The following is a 26,898-nucleotide window of genomic DNA, read 5'->3' as shown; positions in this document are numbered from 1 at the left end:
TGATTACACCCCACACACATACACACATATGCACACCACACCTATGTGTGTGCTCTCACATGTCTGTAATCAGGCATGCCCCAAATAGTAATTTTATCACACAATAAGTTAAAAATGTGAAAATGAGGTTTGGCTACAAATTTTGTTACTCAATTTTGAAGAATTCTATGACAAGACTGAGTTTTGCTGCACATGGTTGAATACACAAAACAACACATAAATGATTACATGAAACAATTGCCATAAATACATATGACACCATTACTAAACAAGAATGTACTTTTAGTAGAAAAGACATAGAAAATTTTAATAACTGTATATTTGAGATGTAAGAAAGGCCTAGTGACTGCCAAAGGGTCAAGGGATGAAGTTTGTTGTATAGATTTGGGTTAATTTCCCATTTTAATAGCTAAGTAGCAAAATGGGAATATCCTTCCATCCTTTGGCCAAATTTCCAGCATCTATCTTATAATGAGACCAGATGATGTTACAATAAAATATTAGACCTTTTTTCCTTTAGGATGAAATTTATTCCAATTTTTAAAGATTTATTGTAGTGGCATGCCTCGGGGAATTGAATTTTCTAGGGGGAGTTACAAGAAAAAGAAAGATTCTGGAGTCAGGATAGTGTTCATCTCGCCTACACGCAAAATCCTCCAGAGGCCTGACAGGTTGGGCGTCTCCTAGTTCTATAACCCTACTAGATGTCATCAGTGAACCAATCATGTCCTAGCAGAGATTTACAAACATTAGTTTGCACCCCTAACTCTCTTGGGCCTATTTACCCCCGAGGTGGTCTGAGCCCATGGTTTTCTGTCTCTTCTTATACCTTATCCTGAGAAAGTGGGAACAAGTTGATTTTATGGGTTTCTTTGTCATTTATTTTACCACTGTGGCATAACATCTCCCCCACTAAGAGGCTGTAAAAAGGCGCAAGCTACTAGGTTCCGAGAAGAGGCTTGCCTGAAAAAAATGGGTCTGGTTTTGTGCTTTGTTTTTCAGATTGCCATCCAGGTTAAAATTGCAAATGGATATTATTTTTCTATACTTCATGTTCAAAGAAGTGTCTTACTACCCAATCATACTCTAAAGCAGTGGCTCTCAACCTGTGGATTGTGACCATTTTGGGGGTCAAATGACCTTTTCACAGGGGTCACATATCAGATATTCTGCATATCAGATATTTATGATTCATAACAGTAGCAAAATTACAGTTATGAAGTAACAACAAAATAATTTTTATGGTCACCACAACATGAGGAACTGTATTAAAGGGTTGCAGCATTAGGAAGGTTGAGAACCACTGCCCTAAAGCATTGGAGCTACCTAGTGAATGAGCAAGAAGGACATGCGAGCAGGCAGGCTATGGTGAAACTAGAAACGAACAAAGCATAACACACTGGATGATAGGAGGGATGTGCAGTGCCAAGTCAGGAGGAGCACTGGAAATCATGAGAAGGAAGATGGGAGATCAAGGCTCCAGCAACACAAGAAAAGAGTGGGAAAACACAGTGTTTGGAGGAGTCGGTGGCCTCAGACTTGGTACACTGACAACCATATCATGGTCACAGCATTATGGCTGCCACTGCCACCCCCGACCTGAGTGTAGGTGAACAGACATCAGAAGGTCTCACAACCAGGCATGCACTGTCAGGGGAAGGGGCATGACCTTTGTGTAATTAACACTTCACCCGTCACCCTACTCTCCGGTTTCACCACCCTCAGGAAAACATTTCCTATTACATTGCTTACCCTCCATTCACAGGTTTTAATGTCCATTCTCTGTGGCTTTGTGAGAGTTAAGGTCTTTTTTCAGGAGGAAATTAGATGGATCAGGGCCTATGGGAAAATGAAGACCATGTCAGAGTACACCAGTATTTGGATGGAATGGCAAACTTTAACCACCAATCTAGAAGTGAGCTGGTAAACTAAAGGTTTAAACCTCACTGGTCATCTCAGAAAAGTGGCAGCCAAGGAGGCCCCTGCAGGAAGAACAGACCCTGTGCAAACCACTCCAGGGGACCCTGAAAGTGTGCCTGTTAGTTATTATTATTATGAGACACTCTGTTATTCATTAAATGATGCTGTTTACCATGCGAGAAAAGCCATGAGGCACAGAAAAACCCACTACAGGAGTTTATTAGGGGAAAGAGAACAGGGGGGAAGGGCTTAGACCTATGGAAGATTGTGCAGGGAGAGAGAGGAAGAAGAGGGGGAAGGAGTCTGTGACCCACTTTTTATGGGCTCCCCTACCCCCCACCCCCACCCCCTGCGCCACACTTATGTAACTATGCCATGCATGCGCATAGATTACATGATCACACTGCATGCAAATTATGTGACCACACAGCACGCTGATTAGTAGGACATAAGGCCCTGGGATGACTAAGCCTCTTGCTTGGCTACTGGACAGCCCATGTGAGGTCATGTAGCTACAGGAGTGGCCAGGAATTCCAACAGTGCTTCCATTGCCATAATTCTCCTTTCACTCTGCCTCTCAACAGAGAATGAAGCAAGGAAAACAAAGGACAAACTAAATGCCTTGAAAAGTCTCAGATGTGGAGCTCGAGGGAGACACCAAGGTGGATGACGGGAGGGGGAGGGTAAGTTTTTTTGGAAAGGTTATTCACGACATGGACAGACAGACAACAGCTTGGGGCCCTGCGGAGAGTTCAGGCCACAGCACACCATGTTAGAGGCCCTGAAACTGATCAGGCCCACAAGACAGGACTGGGGGTCCCTTCTTATAGGTATCTGAAGCAGAGGGTTTTCACAGCATGAACCTGCAGTCAAGGTCTCTGATTCCCAGCCAGGAATTGGGAACGGAGAGGAAGGTACTGAATGTGGCTGCCATTAGCCCCCTTTAATATAAATTCACTTCCCCAGGTGAGAAACTCAGGCACCTGGCAATCTATTAACTAAATATTGACAGCTGTGCATTCAGACAGGCATTGGTGAGCATCTGTAGGCAGGGAGGCTGTGTGAGGCCTGAGTAACAGTATGGTCCGGATCCTATTGTTACAAAAGCTGTAGGATTTGCCTTCTTTTTCCTGTAAGATTTATTTAGTATTAAATACACCACATGGATTCCTGGTGCCTGTGGAGGCCATAAGAGAGCACCAGATCACTTGGAACTGGTTTAAGGATCATTGTGAGCCACCACATGGTGCTGGGAACTGAACCTCAGTCCTCTGCAATGGCATCTAATGCTTTTATCCTCTGAACCATCTCCTGGACTTGACTTCTTGATAAAGCTAGGAATATTCTGGAAAACCCCATCTAGTTTCTATCATTTTTTTACCTAAACCTGACAGAACAGAAAAATAGTTTCAAATGTGTCAAAGTCTCATTCTTCGTTTTAGAAGCTGTTGGACCTGTTTTCTCTTCCCTGAGACTTTAAGACTTCAGACCTTTGCATGGGCAAAGAAAGATCCATGCTTTGACGAGTCATAGAAAAGAAATGCTCTAGGGCCACCAAATTGCCCATTGGTAAAGGCTCTCCCTCCAAGCCTGATGACCTGAGTTTGATCCCCAGGATCCACACAGTGGGAAAAAAAACTGCCTTCTGCAAGTTCTCCTCTGACTTCCATACATGTGCAATGTTGCATACACACACACACACACACACACACACACACACACACACACACACACTTAAATAAAAATGTAATAAAACATTTTTAAAAGAAAAGAAAATTTGCAAACTCTGGAATTTCTCCTAAAACTTACCCTCCCGTATCTGATTATCTTGTTTCTCTTTCCTCCCTCCCTTCCCTTTTTCCTTCTTTCCTTCCTTCTTTCCTTCTTTCTTTCCTTCCTTCCTTCCTATGATGAGGATAAATTTAGGGCCTTTTCACATCTAGAAAAACATTATTCCCTTGAGCTACATTCCTAGACCTGGATTTTCTAGAAATAGTGGGTTTTGATGTGTAGCCTAGGCTAGCCTGGAACTCATCACTCTCCTGTCTCAGCCTCCAAAGTCCTGGAACTATGATATGTGCATAACTCTTCTTAATGTGGCCACATAAATTTCTCTAATAGAAATGTTGAGCCTAGCTTGTCAGAAGTGTCTTGGACCAGGCTCTGGCCCTAGCAATGATAATAAAAGTGGAAGGGTGATGTTACAGCCCCACACAGTACATGGTCCCCGTCCTAAAAGGGTAGATTTCTGATAGGGGGAATCCAAGACAAGAATGGAAAGTTCTAGGTTGAAGGTCCAGCTTGGTCACAGCTGTCTATCTCTTTCTCTGACCTCTCTCTTCCCCATAAGGAAGCGGGCCAGATGAGCTCGTTCATTGTTCTTCTCTCACACATGGAGCAGTGTCTGTATTTTGAATGTATGAATAAGTCTCAAAGAGGTATTGAATCATAGTGGTGAAAAGTGTGAACTCTATTTAGAGAAACTTACTTTAAGTACTAGTACTGTTAGTCACCAGGTGTGTGACCGTTGGGAATGACACTAGACCTCACCAAGCCTTAGTTTCCTCCTCTGTGAAGACAGGATAAGAATGGCAATATCATAACAACAATTGTGCAGCCATCATTTGGTAGCCACAGATTCCACCTCCAGCCACACTGAAACATTGAAAGTTTTCAGAAAAAAAAAAATCAGTTTTCCTTGTCATTATTCCCTAAGCCATGCAGCATGCTGTAAGCAACTGCATAAATCAAACTGGTCCAAACAGACATTTTGTCCCTCAGTCTGACATATCAGACAATAGATTTTTGATATTGAAACAATGAACCCCAAGAAACTAGAGTCCCCTTCCCTTGAGACCATGCCAGGAGAAGAAGGCTAAAGTCTGGTGCCATCAGAGGGAGAACGTGGCTCCCAGAGAAGAGATTTCACACAGTTCTTGGAATTTGTCTGACCACTTCCCAGGATGGAAACTGAAGCCTACACAATAATGGGTCACTATTAGCTAGGATCAAACCTTGACCTGGGCTGCTTAGACATGCATATCTCTGGCCCTCTGTTTAAACTTTAATCTCACGTTAGGATCCCAAAGATGGACTGGAAGAGCAACTGGATCTCTTTGTACCTCTCCCCAATGTGGCTACACTGAATAAATCTCATTTGTCTAATTTTTACTATTCATTTGGCTATTTTAATTCACTTCTGGAGGAGGAGTGGCCAAACCTGGCTCCTTGGGGGACAGACTGTGACCCCAAGTCCAGTAACAATAACTATTTATGTAGAATTATTTTATATTATATTATTATACTGTAATACAAATACTATATTGTGAGGTACTTTGGCTAACCTAAATATGTTTTAAACAATACAGGAGTATATGCATAAGGTGTATATAAACACCACACGAGTTTGCATATTGAACATCACAGATTGTGTTACATGTGGAGGTTCCTGGAGTCAACATGCTCTTGATACTGGGGGTCAACTATAATTATTATGATAAAGACTATATTGTAAAAAGAAGTTGACACAGTGGAAACATTAACAATTATCCATTGTCATTCTTGTCTTCTGTTCTTATGGGAATTCTGGGATACCTTTGAGAGTGATGGAGCCTTCTTGACTCTTGGGTTGGCTTATCCCAGTGGGCTAGAGTCCTGGGGACTTGCCAGTGATTTGCATTGCTCTTGGCTTGCAAATATGAAGAATGAAATTTCTAGACCAGGGAGGGTGCTGTGGGATGTTCTGTATGTCCTGTGGGAGCCCTTCTTGGGTTCTTTGTGGCGTTACCCAGCAGGTCCGCATAGAGGATGATTAGGACCATGGGCCTGAGTGCAGGTGTCTGAGATGGTCTGCACTTGGCTGTGCTGGGGGATGGTCTGTATGTCAAGTTGTTCTGATTGATCAATAAATAAAACCTGATCGGCTGTGGCTAGGCAGGAAGGATAGGCGGGACTAACAGAGAGGAGAAATAAAAGGACAGGAAGGCAGAAGGACTGACTGCAGCCGCCGCCATGACCAGCAGCATGTGAAGATGCCAGTAAGCCACCAGCCACGTGGCAAGGTATAGATTTATGGAAATGGACTAATTTAAGCTATAAGCACAGTTAGCAAGAAGCCTGCCACGGCCATACAGTTTGTAAGCAATATAAGTGTCTGTGTTTATTTGGTTGGGTCTGAGCGGCTGTGGGACTGGCGGGTGACAGAGATTTGTCCTGACTGTGGGCAAGGCAGGAAAACTCTAGCTACAGGAGGGTGAATTTTACAGAGGTTTTTTTTTTTATTATTATTACAGAAAAGAAAAAGACAGAGTTTCTGTAAGGCAGGAGAGGTGTCCTAGAGGGGGATACCATGAGCCTCACTGCCCTGGGGATAACAAGGTTTTCCTGGATGGAGGGATGGGGGTAGGAGTGAGCTGGTCAATGCAGTTTCCATTCAGGTTATCTAAGTGCCTCTGAGTTTCAGTTGTGTACTCAGTATGGTGTCCAGGGAAGGGGTACTCCTTTGCAGGGCAAGGGACAAGGAAAATCTAGATACACCCTCCTTTCTGCCATTCCTGGCTTCTGTCCCTGACAGAATCAGAGACACTTTGGTTTAAAGCCTTCGGGTACCCTGGGTCTCCAGCAAGTGCAAAGCTGTTCACAGGCTCAAAAGCACTTCTAGCTTTTAGCCAAGAAATTGTTCACGTTTCAGGGTCCTTTTGCCTTAAAATTACCTGGTCAACTTCAGGCTCCAGGTCTCAAGACTATGGAGACCACAGCCAATGAACTTGAGCTCTCAAAATAAACCTTGTGTGACTGGCTCCCCTTAGGCATGAATAATCACCAACTCCTGCTGGAGGAGAAGGCCTCTCTCTGGAGTCCAGCAGAGCTCTGCTTGCAGCCCTTCATAGCTTTGCTCCCCACAAAACATCAGGGTCCAAATGAACAGACACCTCTTGCTGCTCTTCTCCCTCTTCTGCCTCGTTGTGGGTGAGTCCCAGACCTGAGCAATGAGCTCCAGTGCAGGATCCCCAGGGAGCCACAACGAATCTCCACAAGCACAGCCATGTCCATGTGGGCAGAGCTTTGACCATATTTGGGAGAGAAGGACGGGAGATGCTTTCAGAATGCTCCTCTGCCTTCTCTTCCATCTTCTCTGTCTTTTTCAGCACTCTGCAACATCTCTCTGGGTGTGTAGGCCTAATTTCGTCACCCTTTCCGCCGCTGTCAAAGCCCATAATCTAGATGCCAAGCATCCATTCTATTCACAAATCTATGATGCTGAGGGAACTGGTCATGCAATAATCTTGTGATGTGCCCTAGTCCTAGACATTGGCTTCTGAAAGCCATTTCAGAGAGCTTGTCACAAGCTGCACAGGAGAAGTGTATACCCTGGAATCAGACAGATTTTTCCAAATTTGTCAGTCAGTCACTGTCCTGAATTCTCTAATTTGACAAGTGGAGACAAAAACCTTCTTACAATGATTTGCGAGATCAGAGTACAGTGCATTAAATTACATCTAATGGTCAATAAATACTATATCCTTTCTAATTTTATCACTATTAGGAGATTTTTAAACACTTTTTAACATGTGTGTGCTTGTGTGTGCAGGCATGTATGTGTGCATGCTTGCGCGCGCGCGCGTGTGTGTGTGTGTGTGTGTGTGTGTGTGTGTGTGTGTGTGTGTGTGTTGCACATGCCATACTATACACGTGGTCAGAGGACAACTTTTGGAAGTAATTTCTCTCCTTCCATCATGTGGGTCCTAGAATTCGAACTCAAGTCAATCAGGCTTGACAGCAACTTTACCTGCTAAGCCAGCTGACCAGCCTCTGGAAAGAATTTTTTTTTAATTGAACCCATACTTTAATTATTCACTCTTCGAAAACCTCCTAAAGATCAATGACCATTTTTAAGCTAGAAAAATAAACTGTGTAGAACTCACCTAAAACAACACCAGATCTTGTGGTGTGTGTTTATAATCCCAGCGCTAAAGAGGCAGAGACAGGCAGATTCCTGCAGCTCCCTTGGCAGCCAGCTGAGCCAAATAGATGAGCCCTGAACCAGTGAGAGAAAGTTATCCAGAATGTAAAGGCTGAAATTGAGACCAGAATCCTTTCACATGCTCGGTAGCCTTTACTTCCCATCACTAAAGGCAAAGGAGTTGTCAAAAAGGAAAACTCAACTGTCACTTCCTAACCATGCAACCATCAGTTCTTCTTGCCTACCCACCCTTGGAAGGGCGCTCCACCCAGCTCTGCCATCTCCCTCCCCATCCCAAGTCCCTGCCCTCACGGCAAGCTCTGTGCTCTCTCCAGAAGCAACATCACTGAAGTGTGTCACATGCCACCTTCGCACACCGGCAGACCACTGCAGAAGAGGCTTCGGTGTTTGCCATGCTCAGAAGTACGAATCATGCATGAGCCTAAGGATCTACTCCAGTAAGTTGCGGGGTTGGCCAAAGTCGTGGGAAGCTTGGGCATCTCTGACCCAGGCCACAGTACAAAGTGCTTTGAGCACAGAGGGTAGAGACCGATGAGGCAGGCAAAAGATGCAGAGCAGGATGAAAACAGCCAGACAGATTTTTTTTTTCCTTTGGAGATACCAAAGCCATGTTTTTCTCATCTTCTAGCAGGGGAAGGGATGAAGCAAATGCACAGATTTGAGTTGTCAGGGACCACAGGCAAACAAGTCAAGCTGATGGCTTTCCAGCAATTTCTGTGTTGGTGCTCTTGGGAAGGGGATGCTGGGAAGCCATCCACAAGCCTGACTGGTTAAGGCCAGGTATGGTCTGCCTTGGATACTGGGGTCACTGCTTGATGTCTTTGGTTCTTTCTTGTTGCAGATAACACTCTCCAAATATCATACATGGTGTGTCAGAGATTCTGCAAGGACTTGACATACAACTTCAACAATCGGACTTACATCCATAAATGTTGTGATGACGATTTTTGTAACTTCAGAGTCTAAGATATACCCCAGACCTCATTCTAGAAGGTCCAGATGTTTTTCTTCCTTTACACTCTACTAACCCTGCCTTTCTGCCCCATATGCATGGAGAATACTCCTGCTCCTCCTCAACTCCACATCATCCTTCCTGGTTCCTTCAGCTTGGATCTCTCTTTGGGCAGGAGATGATGAGGGATCACAGTTTTAAACAATAGATTTTTTTTCTCCTGTTACTAGAATTGGCATCTTCATCTACTAAAAGACATGTCCCAAGAAACTCTGTACAGTAAGATATGAAATGGGACCACCCTAGAACTCTTCACTAGCTTAGATAATTGAGGTGGACCAGAAAGCCTTCAATGGAAAACTCACAAATATTTTTAATTGAACATCTCACAAGTCACCACGATGGTTAAGCTGAAACAGAACAAAGTGGAGGTGGGCAATGAAGATTTTGTTCTGTGAATGCAAATTTTCCCCCCTTTGGCAGACAGTGCCCATTTCAGACTCAGTCATTCTGATTTTCTTGGCAACTAAAGCATTCTCACACATTTTCACAGGGCATTGCAAACACAGGACTTTTGCCCTGTGTGGCATTCCGAGATCAAATGAGGCCATGACTATTCCTCTATAGACGCATGTCAAAAACACATTACATCACTTTTAGCCTCTATCCTTTCCTAACCTTTTGCCATTCTTTTCCTCCTTTGCCAGACATCTCTTCACCTTCTATGACAACATGCACTCTCCCAATAAGAGTGGGCTGTCCTTCAAATCTTTTTCCAGTATGTCCCATGGCCCCTGAGCAGGCAGCCTTCCAGGGCTCCTCATCTGTGGTGCAAACTGGTCACACTCAGGAACATCTCCATATTCCCCACAGCATCTCCCATGAGCCTTAGGTCCACACGTAGAGCACAATGGACCTAGGTCTTCAGTCCTTCACTACCTGTCTATAAATAATAAACCCACTTCACATAATTGTGTACTAGTGTGTCCTTTCTCAGTGGACCCACATAGGTAACCCATGCATAGTGGCTATGAATAGCAGCCCAGGATTCAATGGGTACAATTACATTGCTGTTTCTTACAGTTGGCATAGTGATGATCTTTGCTGTTCATCACAAGTGGGAGTCCTAATTTGGGATCTTCTATATGTTGTAATCCCTCCCTCTGGCATCTAGCATGAATATGACTTCTAAGAGCCTTATGATTACAGATATTTCTCTAGATTTCCAGTTGTCAAGTACTTAGCAACTATTCACGGGAATCCTTGTGAGTTTGAGAGCTATAACTAAATTTTGGGGCCCATGGGTCCCAAATCATATTGCCCCAACAGAGTGCTAAAACTATTATTTTCTTCTATTCATCCAAAGTTTGTCTGTGCATTGCAAGCCCTTCCTTCCCTCCACTGAGAAAATCTTGGGGCTGTTGTCAAATAAAAAGGTTGTTGTTGGTCTCTATTCACACAAGAAGAGCTCATCCTTTCAGAATGAGATTTTTCTTTTGCTTTGAATTTACATGTGCCCAATATCACCTAAGAATATTTGATTTTTCAGTTTGAATTAAAAGTCCTGTGAAGCACCTAATAAAACCTTCCCTAACTTTCAGAATGAAAGAAAATAAATTAGTCGGTCATTACATGACCTTCACTGCCTAAGAAATTGAGCTGTCCTGGAAACTGCAAATTAGGGTGTCATCTTCTAGGCTTAAGATGCCAGACACCTTAGGGGATACAAAATTGGAGAAAAGAAGCCTACAAAAAAAAAAAGAAGAAGAACACAGACAGCATATGGGGTGTACTCATTCACACATCTGCTGGGCCACAGATGTACCTATAGCACATCTCAAGGAACAGACTGTGCATGTATTCACCCCATGGCAAAGCAGAGTCCTGACTAGAGCCAGCACTGAAGTAGGGCATGGCAGCGGCAACAGGGGTGGGATGACAACAGTTGCTAAGGAAGCAAGAATTTCAAAGTGATAAACCCCTCTCCCCACTTTTAACCATCTGCTTTTTGCATTTCATGTATTGACTTATTGGGATTTTTGTATTTGCTTTGAGACGACCTCAACCTCCCATGTGCACATGCCACCAAAATAAATGAATAAATGAAAATTGAGAAAATTTTATGCATGGATGAAACCCTCACAAAATAAAAATTGAAAAAAATACATTGAAAAAATTGAAATAAAATTTCATTTGAGGTCTTCTCTTACTTAGCTTCCAGCTCATATAGTTCTGTGAGGGAGTCTCAAACAACTGGGAGGTTGCATTGATCATATTGGCCTGTGAGTATGTCTGTAGGACATTTCCTTGATTGCCAATTGATAAAGGAGATCCAAGCCCACTGTGGTCAGTGCCATCCCTGGGCAGATGGCTCTGTATTGTATAAGAAAGTTGCTTGAGCATGAGCCAGAGAGAGAAAGCCAGGAAGCAGTATTCCTCCATAGTTTCTGCTTCAATTCCTGTTTGAGCTCCTGTCCCAGTTTCCCTCAGTGACAGATTGTGACTTAGAAGTACAAAATGAAATGAACCTTTTCCTTCCCAGCCAAACTAGAGTATTTGATTTTTATTGGTTTATTCATTTTCCTGTTATTACTATGTATGGATCTTTCCCTACAATACTCCATATCATCACAAACTCCAGAAGTGCACTTTTCCTATGTGAAAGTTTATGACAAGTCTTTTTGAATATTCATCATGAATTTTTTGGGCCATTTCAATTCTAACCTTTTCTATATTGTCTTGTTTCCTTAAAAAATGTACTTAATGTAAACAATCTCTGTGTTAAATCATATAAACTTATGTGTTTTATTGAAGTCTCGTCATCTTTAATACCACAAAGAATATTTTTGTTGACTATTTGAGAGTAATTGATGACACAATCTTTACAAGCCCTGAGTTCTTCAGTATGTTTCCTAAAAATAACAATATTTCCTCCATATCCACAAGGTGTTCATCACAATCACAAGATTATGACTAATATGATGTCAAAGCATCTACTGGCTAAGATTCAACACATTTTCAGTAACATTTCTTTAATAAAATATTTCCAACCACAATCTCAATATCACACTTAGTTACCACATCTAACCAGTCCCTCCAGTCCAAAATAGTTTCACAATCTTTCTGTTTTCATGGTCTTGATATCTGAACATCTTTACAGTTCCTCAAAGTGGATCAGTCCACAGTGTCTGCATGATTACATCCAGGTGATGGATCTGCAGTCAGGAACATCACACAATGATGATCACAGAATGCTGTGTTCTTCCCAGTACCTCCCATCCACAGGCATGTGATTCTCTCTCATCACTGAAGATCTCAACTGATGACAAAGTGGTTTCTCTTCTCCAAAATAATTCACTTTGAAGAGTCAAGTCAAGGTGGTGGAGTGGAAGCCGGCTCTGGGTGACACCAGGATCGAGAACAGTCAGGAAAACAAAGGAGAAACTTTATACTGAGGAGAGAGAAAGAGGAAGCACATCAGAATTCACAAAAGAGTTCATATGACCAGTGAAGATAGTTTCCCAATGAGGGCAAGGGGAAGTGGAAGACTGGCAAGTTAAGCCAGGTGGCCCTGTTTAGAAAGGGCCTGGAAGTCAATCTTAGCCACAGAGCAGGCCCATATTTCTCACAACTTTTTCGTTTGTTTTCTTGTTTTTTTGAGACAGGTTTTCACTGTGTAGCCCTGGCTGTCCTGGAACTCACTCTATAGACCAGACTGGCCTTGAACTCATAGAGATCCACCTGCCTCTGCCTACCAAGTGCTGGGATTAAAGCCATGCACCACCATCATCCAGCTTAGTTCTCATAATTTTTAATCCAAGTGGAAATCTGAGTAACAAGTCAGAGTATAAGGTACTCACTTGGGCATTCTCTGTACCTTGAAGAACTATACCCACATACCATCTCAAAACAAAACATATTTCTTGGTACAAAGCTTCTCTAGAGCCCTTAAAACAAACAAAAAGAGAGCCTGGAGATATACAGCCATACACCCTGGGTTGGAGCTGGTAACATAAGGTAGTCATGGAAATGAGAGGGCTGAATGCAGACATGCAAAAAACCTCAGATATACAGAAGCACAGACAAGGAAGAACTCATTGGTGAGTTGGTGGGGAGCCCTGCCCTTTCAGTGAAAAAGAGAGTAACATAAGAAACAGATGGCCCTGAGTCAAAAGTCAGGCTTCTTCTTGGCCATAAAGTTTTCTAGTTGCAGTATTGAGAACACTAAGTTCATGCATGTGGACATTCCCTACAGGCTCCTGCTTTGCATGGGATGTTTAGTGTTGAGCAGGAGTAGAAAGCACGGAGGTGAGTCCTCTAGTAACAGCTCTCAGTGCTCCAACTGCTTCCTCTACAACCAACACATTTAGCTCCCACAGGCGTTCGGATTTGGTCACGTGAGTAGCCCCAGTAGGGACGCATGGGGCTCAGATCCACATAGTTGGGCACTAGATAATGCAAAAATTCCATGGAGTCTGTTTAAAAGGTGATGGAATTTATTAGGGAGGAAAACTCACTACAGCACAGGAGATTTATTGTAGGGTCTTGGAAAGCTGAGTTACAGTCCCACACTGTTCTTCTACCTGGTCCATCTCAGCATCCAAATCCATGAAGGAGAGAAGAGAGACTGTGTACATGTATCTCAGGTCTTAAGGGTAACTGAGAGGCCATGCCCTAAGGCATGTACTTCAAGGTCATAGGCAGATAGAACAATTACCTTCTACATCTCTAGGGCTGTGCTTCAGGATCATAGAACAGATATCCACTACACTTAGAGCATCCTTCACTTTGACGTTAGGGACTCCAATATGTACAATCTGGAGCAACTGAGATCCATACTTGCCCACATGCTGCGAAGCTAATGCTGGTCAGAAGTGGTTCAAGATATGCATGGAAGGGAGAACCCTAAACTTGTTTCAGCACTGTTGAGCAGCTGACATTTGAGCAGGCTGAAATGTAACAGTCTCTAATTTCAACTCACCACACCTACCACCTACCAATATTTAGAGAACGGGCTCCAATATTTAGAGAACTCAGAAAGAAGCTGTTCATTTTTCAATGAGATAGCCAAAAAGGTTTAATTATTTTAAGTATAAAGTATTCCTAAAAATCAGTTAAGAAATAATAACCCTCAAAAACATATGCACATTGTAGAGGGATTGGAGGTCTTTTGTGCTCATAGAAAAGCACTAGGAATGTTAAACACACAGGGTTATTCCATCAAAGGAAAGGGTACATAACCTGCCATCCCACCCTCCCCTCAGAAGGCTGGGGAGATGTGCTTAATAGCCTGGCAACCTTTGAGCTATGTGAGTGGCCAAGATCACACCAGATCCTCCCCCAGACCCTTATTGCAAACTTGTTTTTCTCAGTCAATCAATAAACCCATCTTTATGGAAGGTGTTATGTGAACTTTACATAGAGTTTTGATTTAGTTACATTAGATCTTTAGTTAGCTTACTTTGTGCTTTATTGTACACACAGGATTGAGTTAATCACCAGGGAGGTTTTCACCAAATTGTGCTGTGCTTAACAATGCCAAAAATAAACTACTCAGGGTCAGATCCTCTAAGTTTGAACAAACACAGCCTACTTAGTCCTGTTGAACCAAACTACCTTCTTGCATTCCATGGATCATTACTTTGCCAATGTTGGTGGTCACAAAGACCCCCACAGCACATGTAAGCAAAGAATAAAGAAACCATTCAAAATAAGGGAAGTGCAAAACCCTGCACAAAGAGAGTCAATTCTTAGATAAGACAAGTGCAAACACTACAGCAAGAATTGAATCTGATTTTCTACATATCAACCTCGGAAGCACTGAAAAGTTTGACAGTCTCTCACATCACACAGGACCATACAAACTACTGGGGAACATCCAAACTGCTAACTTCTGTTCAGGAAGCACTTAGGGAACATCTAGCAACGTAAAAATTCAGGTGACTATAAACCCCTCACTTCTTTTTTTAAAAGTATACTTTCATTCTTTAGGATTTGTGATACGTATATAAGTATTTTGATCAAATCTGCTTCCGTGCTTTCCCTCCAACTTCTGTCCAGTCTTCTCTTCCACCCCCACATCTCCCTCCTAACTTCATTTAGTCATTTTTTTAAACTACTGAGTCTAATTAGTGAGGCTAGCCTGGTATATGTATGGGGAGAGAGCCACCACTAGAGCATGGGCAATCGACCCAGATCCACATTCCTGAAGAAGACTAATGCTCCCCTCCCTAGCAGTCATCAATTACCAATAACTCCTCAGCTAGGGAAAGGGCTTCGTGAGCCCCTCTCATTCAAATTGGAAATATGAATTCCTTGATCTTATGCAAGTCTTGTGAATGTACCACAACTCCAGTGAATTTATTCTCAATACCCATGTGGTAGCTCACAACCAACTGTAACTATAGTTCCAGAGGATGTGATGTCCTCTTCTAGTACATGTCATGCATATAAACTCACTCATAAACACACATAAACATGAAATAGACGAATAAGTGAATAGACTTTTCACTAAAAGATAATTATTTAGAGAGCAGTTTATTGCTATGTCACTAACAACAAATAACACTAAAAACAAAATAGATTATCCTCTAGGGCTTATGACTTACCCAACCACTGATTCTTGAACCAGGTAACATTACCAGGTATGTGTTCCATCTTGTGGGGTGGGTCTTAAATGCACTCAGAATGATTGCTCACTCCTGTGGCATTCAAAACTGTGTGCATATCTTGACACACTACTTAATATTGTAGCTCCTGGAGTTCCCAGCTGAGTAAAATCGCTGACAATTTCTCTCTCCCAGCGTCATATAGAGCACTTTCCAGCCCTGAGAAACCTAGCTATAGGGAGGAAGCCTCCAGCCGAGCATCAGCTTGATTTCTCTGTGTTCTATGACCAAAGTGTGCAGTGTCTTCAACAATACAGTGATGCTATCAGGTTCGAGTGGTGGGTTGAGAGCAATGGATATACCCTATGTTGTTTGGGGGTCTGAGATCTACTTTTAAATTAATCAGTAAATAAACATATTTTATTGGATGTCTATACTTTTACATATATTTACCCAAATGAAACCATGATTTTCCTCATGTTAATAATAATTTCAGGACTATAGTACTATGTGATTCAGATTGACATCATTACTGCCATCTTGAGATGTAACTACCATGACTGCCACTAAATAATCTAATTTGGCTTCCCATTGATAGTTTCCCATCTTCTTAAAAATAAGTGAAGTCATTTGTGTTCTGGGGAGCTTTATGATCCAGACACTTGTACCATCAGTCCTAGGGATGTGCCTGAAATTTTTGGTAAAGCTTATATTGTTATATGATTATATTTATATAATTTATATACTAATATATATTCTTTATAATAAGACAATATATTAATATAGTAGGCATAATAATATGTTAATGATATTATTAATAATATTGTGTTTATATTAATATGTTATATATCACATTAGTCATATTAATTAATATCAATGTGTTATTATCATGATACATTAATATTATTAATAACATAATATGATATGTTAATGTAACACTATTATATTAATATAGTAATATGTTAGCACTATATAATAAGATATTAATGTAGTACAATATATACTAATATCAATATATTATATATTTATAATAAATTAATATATAGTTATATATGTAATCATTGGAATCCACTGGTCTTGCTAGCAGTTAAGACCATGTTTCTGTCAGTAAATATCAATACATGCATTATGGGCATTTATGGAACTACCTTTCTTCTGCCTAAGGGCATTGTGTGGTCTGTTCATGTAAATTGGGACCCAGTGGTTCTGGCATAATTTTTAATATGTTTGTCTTTCCTAGATGATCATCAGTTTTGCCACTACAAGTTCATCAACCAGCAAGATATGTTTGGCCAAGAAAGGCATCTGAGACCCTGATCCTAAGTTGCCACATTTGCTTAGAGACTGGCCTTCTTGACCATTCTCTCGACTTCTGACTTGGTTGTTGCTGTTGTGGTTTGTAAAATGTTTTGAACGGGTTTATTCTAACTAGACCAAAATGGTGGAAGGAAATAATTTTAAAACGAGGCAACATGAGAGTCAGAATCTCATGGAAATCCAGGACAGGGTCAGAGTTCAGGAAGGCAGACCTGGAGGACCACATGGAGGGATATGACTCTGCTCTGCCAAAGGCTGATGGTCTTCAGTTCATGCTCGGCTGTGTGTGGCTGTCCATTCCTGCTCTGTCTCCCTCGGGGTCTCTCTCCCCTCCCGTTGTCACTCACCCTCATCACATCTACTTCCTGTTTCTTCTCTAGTTTGAACCTTTCTCTTGGTTTCTCTTTTAACATGATTTTTGCTTGCTGGGATCATTGGGAATCATTTCATCTTGAGACCCTCCTGCCAGTATCTCCGATCTGTCCACATGAACTAATTAGCCACACCCCAATAGAGGAATCTGCCATATTTTCCACCTGAAGTTAAACTCTAATCTCTATCTTATTATTGTAAGATTTGGACAAATCCTCTCTTACTGACACTTCAAGTGTCTTGAAAGTAATTTTTAGATTTTAAATATGTTATTCTGCTTACATAAATATAACATGGTAGAAACTAATAAGCAACCACAAATGAGGAAATCAAAGAGGGACATTACTGCTATATCTGAAATAGTATTACAAACAAGTATATGATTATATGATTAAAATAGAGTCAGAGCTGGAAACTCTAAAACATGAGAGTTAACCTGGGAACAATGGAAATCTAAAGCGAGTAGTACATATACATGATGGAATATTATTTAGCTGTTCAAATGAAATTTGCAGATAAATGGACACAGCTGTGTTTATAAACTCCTCCAACCATTTTGAAGTCAGCCTGCCCACACAGTCCATGTCATTCTATTAAATCAATCATAAGATATCAGTTCATACTGAAACAGAATCTCTTGCTTCTTCATTTTGCTTGTGTTGATTTGTAACCTGGATGAAACACACCTTAACTTTACATCTACATGGCATCCTTTCAGTTTGATAAACCCAAGGTAACAAAGCATTTGTGAGTGACTTAATCAGTCCCGTTCAGAGACCACAGTCTTCCTAACTTGCCTGTGCACTACATCTACCAAGGCCTTATTTCCTTACAGAGTATGGCAGCAGGACCCAAGCCTAACACTTCATCTGTGGTCTGACTGCTCAGCTTCTCTCTGAGTGGGTAGAACAGTCTTGGGAAAAGAGACAAGAGATGGAAGAAAAGATGATGTCAGCCTTTTATGAACTGAAATTATTAACCTTTTTCCGAGGAAGACCAAGATGATGATGATGACAGTGGCAGAAACTAACACCTAAAGGGAGTTATGACTGAATTGGTGTGTGGAAAGTAAGTTAGAGAGTTCCAGGATGTTACAGTTCCTAGACGCTGCCATTTCAGTACCAGCTGCCGCCTTCTCAGCGAAGCCACAAATAAACAGATGAAAGAGCACGACTCTGACCACCTTTCTTTCTGCCTTCCCTGCAGAGTGCCTAATTCGGTCTGTGAGCCCATAGCTTATCTCATTTGTGTTCATTTTGCTCCTTGCCCCCTCTAGATGCTGGTTTCATGTGTTGAAGTCCTCCACTTTCTCTTCCGTGTCTAGACTCATGCCCTGAACATATCAGATCATCGGGATCATGGCAGATGGACGAATGGCATGACTGGATACAGGCAACCCAGGAGGTGTCAGAGAATGAACCAAAGGTGTTCATACTGACTGACAGTCCCTAATGACAAGTTTACAGAATGAAATTCCTGGTCTTAAGTTTACAAATTCTTGTCACTACAGAGCAGATAGACAACAGACATCACAGGTTTTTCTGTGGTGGGGAGAGAGTGAATAGAGGACCCACTTACCTGACAAGGTTCCCAGAACATGATCCATGTATCTACCATCCATTGCAATCCCTCATGCCATGCTGGCTAGGAAGGTACCCACCATACCCACAGTTAGGACTGCAGCCCAGATGTCCTGCCTGCCTACCCTGTGCCTCTGTGGCTCAAAAGGTAAAAAGAACCATTACAGGTATAAGCAATCTCTGAGACAGTTGTCAGGACTTAGAAACTTGTACATGGGTGACGAGGAAGAGAAAGAAATACATATTTAACTAGAGGGAACCATGGAGTTGGCCTGACCTAGCTGCCTTGAGAGGTAGGAATCATAGGTTTTTCTGGTTACAGTCCATGGCTCCTGGGGCACAAGGTACCTGCCTGTTCCGGAGAGAGCCACACACTCCCTCAGGCAGTGGCAGATTCAGGCTGCTTTCTGTTTCTCTGTATGTTCCCTCAATAGTCAAGGAAGCGTGAAAGCTCAACACAATTGGCCTTAGACATTAATCTTGAGTACCCTGTAAAATTTGCAAACATCATTGTATCCTGGCAGCTACAATTATACTTATCCTGGCAATTCTGTTTCTGATAAAAGTATACAAAGTCTGATTGTTCTCAATAAAATGTCACAGCCTCAGTCTTGCTGTGGCCCTTCCAATAGGCCTGGTTTAATTCCTCGAAGCTGTATCGGGTGACCTTGGCCCAGCAAAGAGGCGTGGATGCTTACATTTAACAATGCCCAATTTAAGAATGAAAATTTAGACATTCGCCAGAATGTTGTCCATTTATTCTTAGAATTCTCTCAACAGTATTGTGGGTTTGGATTCTCTGCCAGTATTGTGGGTTAGAAATGACCGACCTAGTCTTACTGATGAAGACCAAGGGGGTGTTAGAGATGAAATGTTTTTTTTTATCAAGACAACAAAGGTGCACATCTGTCTGATTCAGCTGGATGTTATCTTTCCAGTCCAGCTCTGTATTTACGGTCTAGAACTGGTTTCCAGGGTTGGTTTGGATGGTCTCTACTCTAGAAACATCACAACAATGATGAGTGGGACACTATGGAGAGCCTTCTCTATCAAATAAAAATGAGTTTCTTTCTATGAAGTGTGATCCTAACTAGACTTAACAATAAAAATCTGGAGTCAGATATCGAGGGTGAAAGCTGAAAGATCAGAGAAGCAGATCAGCAGCCACTAGAGACTTCCTACCTCTATGAATCCTCAAATAGAACAGGGACTGAGATCCTGTCTCTACCCACCTTATATTCTTTTCTCCACCACCTTAATGCTGTAATTAAAGGCGTGCACCTCCTAAGTGCTGGGAACAAAGGCATGAGATCCCAAGTGCTGGGATCAAATGTGTGAGCCACCACCACCCAATTCTGTTTCTCTTTTAGACTGGTTCAATCTCGTGTAGCCCAGAGTGGCCTTGAACTCCTGATCTTCCTGCTTCCTTCTCCCAAGTACTGGAATTAAAGATATGTGCCACCACCGCCTAGTCTCTATGGTAAACTAGTGGCTAGCTAGCTCTACCCTCTAATCTCCAGGCAAGCTTTATTTGTCAGAACACAAACAAAATATCACACATTTCTTCCTAGCAGAGACAACAATTACTGGCAGATCCCATTGAGACTAGAAGGCTCCATGAACCTGCCTGGGCCCTAGAATTTACATGCCATTGTAGGAAAGAATTCCCATGCTGGTTTGGGGACCTCTTTTATGGGACTCACATTTGGAACATGTGACACTCAGCACAGTCCTAGGGGTTTGGGCTAAGAGCATCACACTCATTCCTCCCAACAAACCCCTTGTTGCAGCCTAGAAAGATGTCATGGGTGTCCAGTGATTAAATATGTTGATGGAATATCCAGCTCCACCCAACCCCAGTCTATAGTTTGTCAAGGCAACTCTGAACATATTTCCCAGAATAAGAGTAAAGGAAATTTGGAACTATACCAATATTGTTAAGAAGTAAATGAAAATCACCTTTACGTCTCTAATTCTAAGAAATGATGTACCATCTTTCCATTCAGTTTTATTTCCCTACATATATCACAAGTCCATGTTAACAAGCACCATCATGGTTGATATATTAATATATGTGTGGTTCTAACTTTTTTTTTGTTTGTTTGTTTTTCGAGACAGGGTTTCTCTGTGTAGCTTTGCGCCTTTCCTGGAGCTCACTTGGTAGCCCAGGCTGGCCTCGAACTCACAGAGATCCGCCTGGCTCTGCCTCCCGAGTGCTGGGATTAAAGGCGTGCGCCACCACCGCCCGGCGGTTCTAACTTTTGCACTTAATATATTATTGATAATTTTCTCTGTCAGTTAAAGAATTAAAGGCAGGAAAATCTTGATGCACCGTGTGGATCTTCCCTTTGCACAGTTTCTAAACAGGATCGTTGCATAGAATTCATTACATCAGCAAAAGGGACCCCAGGTCTGTGTCAACCTTGTTCTCATATGACAAAGCACAATGCAATAAGAGATCTGAGATAACAGAACTCTTGGCATTTGGGATTCTCAGGAGCCATATAGAATCCTGAGAAAAATCAAGTCTCAGAGCTAGGTGAGGTTATGTACACCTTTAATCCCTGCACTCCAGAGGCAGAGGCAAGTAGATCACTGTGAGTCCAAGGCCAGTCTGGTCAATACAGAGAGTTCTAGGATAGTCAGGGCTGCAGTGAGACCTTGTCATGACAAAAAAAATAGAATTCAGATGCTTCAGTCAGAGGCCACTTTTAGAGGCCATTTGGGGCAGAGGGGGCAGCAGCCCAAGGCCGACGGGTGACACTGGCACAGGAAAGGACAGAGATTGGCAGTGGGGACAGCTGTAGGAGTTGTCTGGAGAAGGTCACACAGCTTCAATACAGTTTGCATGTTGGAGTGGGCAGGAAATGAAGAACAACTTCTTCTAGACAGTCTTTGAAGTCTGGGCTGAGGTTTAGGACGGGCTGAGTTCTCTCAGATAGCCTAGCGAACAGATTGGCTTAACTATCAGTCATGGGGAGAAACCTGGAGCTGCTCCTCCGAAGCCCAGAATAATCAAAGACACACTTGCAGGGCTGTGGCCGTCAGGGACCTCCACACATGTGTCTGGAGCCTTGCTTTCTTCCTTCATCTACAGGCTTTCCTTCTTCTAGAAATGTTCTGGAAGTCTCTGAGAACCATTCCTCTTAGAGGCAAGCTCTGAGGTTCAAGCAGTTTTCTTCTAGAACCCATAAGCTCTGGTCCGGAAAGATTAAAAGAGAACCTGATCCCAGACTAAACCCAGAGTCAGGCAATTCCCAAGTTCAGAGCACCGCACCAGGTCTGCCAGTCCTGCTGTGTTGTCCAAGAAGCATGCTCCTGTGCACTGCCATGGCATCCCCTCTAGGGAGGGGACAGGCGCTCTACTCAGCTCTTCCCTCAGCAAGGGCCTAGCAGAGGGCTTCAGACTCAGACAACGACCCTCATAACAAAGGAACAGAGCCCCTAAACACTGCAATTCAGATCTCCACGACAATTCTCCACATTAGTTTGCCTTGGCCACGACAGAACATCATGAATTGGCTGCTCAAACCACAGAAATCTATTTCCTTCTGGTTGGGGAAGCTGGAAGTCCAAGATCAAGGGGCAGACAGGGTTGGCTTTTCTGAGGCTCCTTTTCTTGGCTTGCAGATGGCCACCTTGCTGTGTCTTTTCCTCTTTACATGCAAATCCCCAGTTTCTGTTCTCTTCTGTAGAGGTACTAGTCATTGAGTTAGGTGCCACCCATATGTCCCCATTTAGTCATAATGACCTCTCTAAAGGCCCTATCCCCAAATATGGTCACTTTATAGCATACTGGAATAGGAGCTCAACATATAAGCTCAGAGGACACAATAAAATAATCCATTCCATAAGTGGGGCCAAAGTAGAGCAAGGATTAACATGACCCTTGAAAGCAGCACAGAAGTGCGTGTAATAAGACAACCTTTACCTTCAGACCTAATTGGAAGAAGTAGTTCTAAAAAAAAATCCCCTCAAGTGTGACTTATGAGACATAAACAGAAAACCAGAATCAGTATATTGACTTGCTCCTGGGTCAAGCCACTGAGTACGGGAGGTAGCCAGCCTGAGGTGGAGGAAAACAGGCCCTCATCTAATCTTCCTAGACGAAAACACAAATAGTGGAAGCATTGTGAAATATAATTTAGCAATTTCTTACTAAATTAAAAAATACTTTTAATTCTCATCCTATGATCCAGCCATCATGCTCCTTGGCAAAAGGATTTAAAATCTATGCCATCCACACATAGTTGTTACAGCAGCTTTATTGATAATTGACAGAACTCAGAAACAGCAATGTCCTTCAGTAGAGGAGTGGACAAATAAACACCAGATAAGGGAGTATGGCGGCACCATGCTGTGTGCTTGGGTCCTGGACTACATAATGGGAACATGGGGACTCTTCTCCCTTGCTTCCTGACTTCAGATGCCATGGACCAGCTGTCTCCTGCTCTTGCTGCCGTGACACCCTACCCTCTGGACTGAACCCTGGGACTGTGATCCCAAATCAACTCCTCCTCCTTTAGGTTGCTTATGTCAGGGCGTTTGATCACAGCGACCACAAAGAAACTAATATGCTATCTTTAGCCACTGGGAAATTGAAAATGAAAACTATGTTAAGACGCCATTTTATCCCAATTAGATTTTGTTTTTAATTTTATGTCTATTGGTGTCTTGTCTGAATGTATTTCTGTGAACCATACATGCCTGGTGCCCAAGATGGCCAGAATCAGATCCCTTGGAACTGGAGTTACAGATGGTTGTGAGCTGCGATGTGGGTGATGCGACTTGAACCCCAGTCCTCTGGAAGAGCAGCTAGTGCTTATAACTACTGAGCCATCTCTCCAGCTGCCCTGTTGGATTAGTTACCATTAAGAAAACAAAACAATAAATGCTGACAGGCTGCAGAGGAAAAAGAAACCCTTGCACAATACATTTGTGTGTATTGATTTTATAAACTGCCACTTTGCTGATGGTGTTTATCAGCTCTAGGAGTTTGGGGTGTAATCTTTAAGGTTGACTATAGAATGATGTCATAAGCAAGTAGAGATACTTTGACTTCATTGTTCTATTTCTATCCCCTTTATTTCCTTCTCTCATCCTACCTCTTAGCTAAGACTTTGAGTGCTGTGATTGTCCTCATGTACAGTTTTCCACGAAGTTTATCAGAGTTCCCTTGTCACTAGCAGTTGAACTCTTGGAGTCCCAGTCTGTGACTAGTATCTTTCACTCTCCATTTCATTCCTGAAGAAAGTTAATTTTTATATTGTCCAATTTATGGCTCTTTTATGATTTGTGGTTCTCCTGTCTTCTCATTTGATAATTTGTACAAATGTGAAAGTAGTGCTATATTTCCAGGTGGACAAAGTTGCTAAGCAGACTACCAAAGGAACACAAGTCATGAACTCTCCCTTAGCCAGGAATCCTAACAATGGAAGAGGGATGAATGCAGAGAGAAGTCAACAGGCTGATGACCAAGTAGGAGAACAAAGGAATGGAAATATTTATAGTGATGCAGTCAAATATAGCCATCCTCCAAAGGCTTCACAAGGAAACAGATTTACCCTAGGATTGTGCTGCCAATGACACCCAGCATGCTTCCCATGAACAAGAGAAAGTTCTTATAATTTCTCATTCAAATATCATATTTTCTTGTAGCCATTTTTTAAAACAATATGACTCTCTCTCTCTCTCTCTCTCTCTCTCTCTCTCTCTCTCTCTCTCTCTCTCTCAGGCAACTGCCAGCTGCTCCTGCATTTCCAGGAATTATTTCTAAACAGACAGAGCAGAATGACTATACTCAGTATGAACAGAGGCATGGATCAAGTATTCTCAGATGTTCATCATGTACCTCCCTGGGGGGTGTGCTCACTGTTCCCTTTTGTGATATGTGCTTAGACTAGGCACCGAATGTTACAGATCATAAGATCACTTTCCAGAAAGGATGTTTCCAAGAACACAGCATCCCTACCTGATTTCCCCCATGCACTCCCAGGAGAGTGTTCACCCTAATTCCACAGTTATTAGAAAGCTGCTGCACAAAATACCCTATTGTATCTCTGTATTATTTATTGTAAAATTCTTCCTAAAGTTGAACCAAGTCTGTCCTCATCATTTCTACTCATTAGCTAATTTTCCAACTCAGTAAACTGTCACTGATCATTTTACTAAGTGCGAGGCTTTCTGTTAAACAAAGACACTGGTTGAGGACCTTACAGAATTTGAAACCATCTTAAAGAGATCACAATGTGTCAAACATAGTTGGCTGTTGGGGACCAGAAGGGATTAGGATTAGAAAATATTACCAGGGAAACCTCTGTTCAAAAAGAAGGACTTTGACCACTCCGTATTGGATGGACAGTTAAGGAGTTTATTCCTGGGAAAAGACTAATCCTCCTTCTCTCAGCAGTCACTAGTTGTCTGTAGTTCTTTGTCATAGGTCCCTATGACATTTCCTCCTTCCATGTTAGCATGTCTTTGGTGTTTTCATTGTTCTCATCTTGTATAGGCAGCAATATTGTTGAGGTACCATTGGTATAAATTATCAGCCCTGAAATCAAATACACACAAGCAACACTAAAAGGACTCAGCAGATTTTATATATGTGTGTGTAACAATAGTAATTAAAGAAAAGGAGATGAGGTCTTGAATTTGAGAGAGTGATGGGAAGGATGCAGAAGGGATTGGAGGGAGGAAAGGGAAGGGGGATGATATAACTATACTTTAATTAAAATAAAATTTAACAAAGAGAGGGAAAAAGAGGACTTTGAAAGCTAATAAGAAAGTAGTTCAGTGGAAAAGACAGTGAAAGCACCAGAGGAAGAGCAAATGTGAACAGATAGAAGCTTTAAATAATGGGACAGACTGTTAAAGAAGTGGGTGTTTGCTACTGCATAAATGAAGAAGATATACAGGTGTGAGTACACAAGCAGGCCAGGCAGAGAAAGATGCACCTTATTGCAGAGGTAGCATTTGGGCAAACAGGAGGGCCCACAGAGATGGTGTCATGATCTTGGTACTGAGAGTGCGTAGTGGACAGTGTTTTATTTTCTTTCTGTTGCCATGATAAAGCATTCTCACTATGAATAAAGTCAACTTATGGAAGAATGAGTTTATTTGGCTTGCATTTCCATGATCCATCACTGAAGAAAGTTAGGGCATGAACCCATGAACTCAAGGCAGGAATCTGGAGACAAGGGCCATGAAGGAACACTGCTTTCTGGCTCACTCACTGGTTTGGTCTCTCTCTCTCTCTCTCTCTCTCTCTCTCTCTCTCTCTCTCTCTCTCTCTCTCTCTCTCTCTCTCTCTCTTTCTGTATCTGTCTTCTATCTATCTATCTATCTATCTATCTATCTATCTATCTATCTATCTCTGTGTCTCTCTTCTATCTGTCTATCTATCTATCTATCATCTATCTATCTCTGTGTCTCTCTTTGTCTCTGTGTGTATGTCTGGATCACTCACAGGTTCATACTTATCCAGTCCAGGATTACCTGCACAGGAATGGTGCCACCTACAGTGAACTGGACTCTTCTGAATCAATTAACAACCAAGACAATCCCCCACAGACATGACCACAAACTAACCTGATAAAGACAATTATCAAATTGAGTCTTTTTCAAGTGATCTAGACTGTGTCGAGTTGACAGTAGTAAATAGAAAAAATTGCATAATTACTTCCAAATATTTTTATATCCCAATCTCTGTTATTGGGGAATGTTAGTGTGTATGCCCCAAAAGATTATGGTAAGGACTGTGGGATGAAAGGTCATCATGTTTCATTTGGTTGGGCCCCTAAATATGATCATAAATAACCTTATAAAAGAGAAGTAGGGGGCTGAGGACATAGTTTAAAGGTAGAAAACCTGCCTAGCACATGCAAAACCATGTGCTTGATTATCAGAATCTGAGAGTGGGAGTTGACTGTAGAATGAGGAATGTGATATAATGATGAAAGCAGATTTTTGAAGTTATATGCTTTGAAGATGGAGAAATGGGTCACAAGCTATGGAATACTGGAGGAAAATATATTTTCTTCTTTAGTATCTCCAGAAGTAAATAGCATGTTGCTGGAATTTTAATTGTGTCTTTATTGTAGCTCCATAAGATTGTATGCCTCTGGAATGTTAGAAGAGTAATTCATGGTATCAAAAGCCACTCTTAGG

At 42.1% G+C, this 26,898-nt stretch overlaps 2 protein-coding genes across 4 annotated transcripts in view; one reads left to right on the top strand and one right to left on the bottom strand.

The window, feature by feature from the left end:
• Window positions 1-6,606: 6,606 nt before the first annotated feature.
• Window positions 6,607-9,826, top strand: Pate3 (prostate and testis expressed 3). The gene is made up of 3 exons (XM_076575995.1): window positions 6,607-6,888; window positions 8,218-8,340; window positions 8,745-9,826. The coding sequence occupies exons 1-3, from the start codon at window positions 6,840-6,842 to the stop codon at window positions 8,867-8,869; spliced, it is 297 nt and encodes a 98-aa protein (XP_076432110.1). The 5' UTR covers window positions 6,607-6,839; the 3' UTR covers window positions 8,870-9,826.
• A 1,820-nt stretch (window positions 9,827-11,646) lies between these two features.
• The window catches only part of LOC121830792 (uncharacterized), a 40,870-nt gene continuing 25,618 nt past the window's right edge, over window positions 11,647-26,898 (bottom strand). For 2 of the 3 annotated variants that reach the window (XR_006074016.2, XM_076575993.1), the window contains one exon: window positions 11,647-12,306. Coding sequence is in view for 1 of the 3 variants with exons in the window: in XM_076575993.1 (XP_076432108.1) it covers window positions 12,302-12,306 (5 nt within the window). In the remaining 2 variants the exon portion in view is untranslated. Of the gene's footprint in view, window positions 12,307-18,730; window positions 19,124-26,898 lie in introns of those variants that run through there. The other variant, XR_013052682.1, reaches the window with a different exon arrangement.

This window comes from Peromyscus maniculatus, chromosome 7 (assembly GCF_049852395.1).
Source record: "Peromyscus maniculatus bairdii isolate BWxNUB_F1_BW_parent chromosome 7, HU_Pman_BW_mat_3.1, whole genome shotgun sequence".
NCBI classification, from domain to species: domain Eukaryota; kingdom Metazoa; phylum Chordata; class Mammalia; order Rodentia; family Cricetidae; genus Peromyscus; species Peromyscus maniculatus.
Note: the sequence above shows the minus strand (reverse complement) of the source record. Positions and strands in the feature narration are given on the sequence as shown.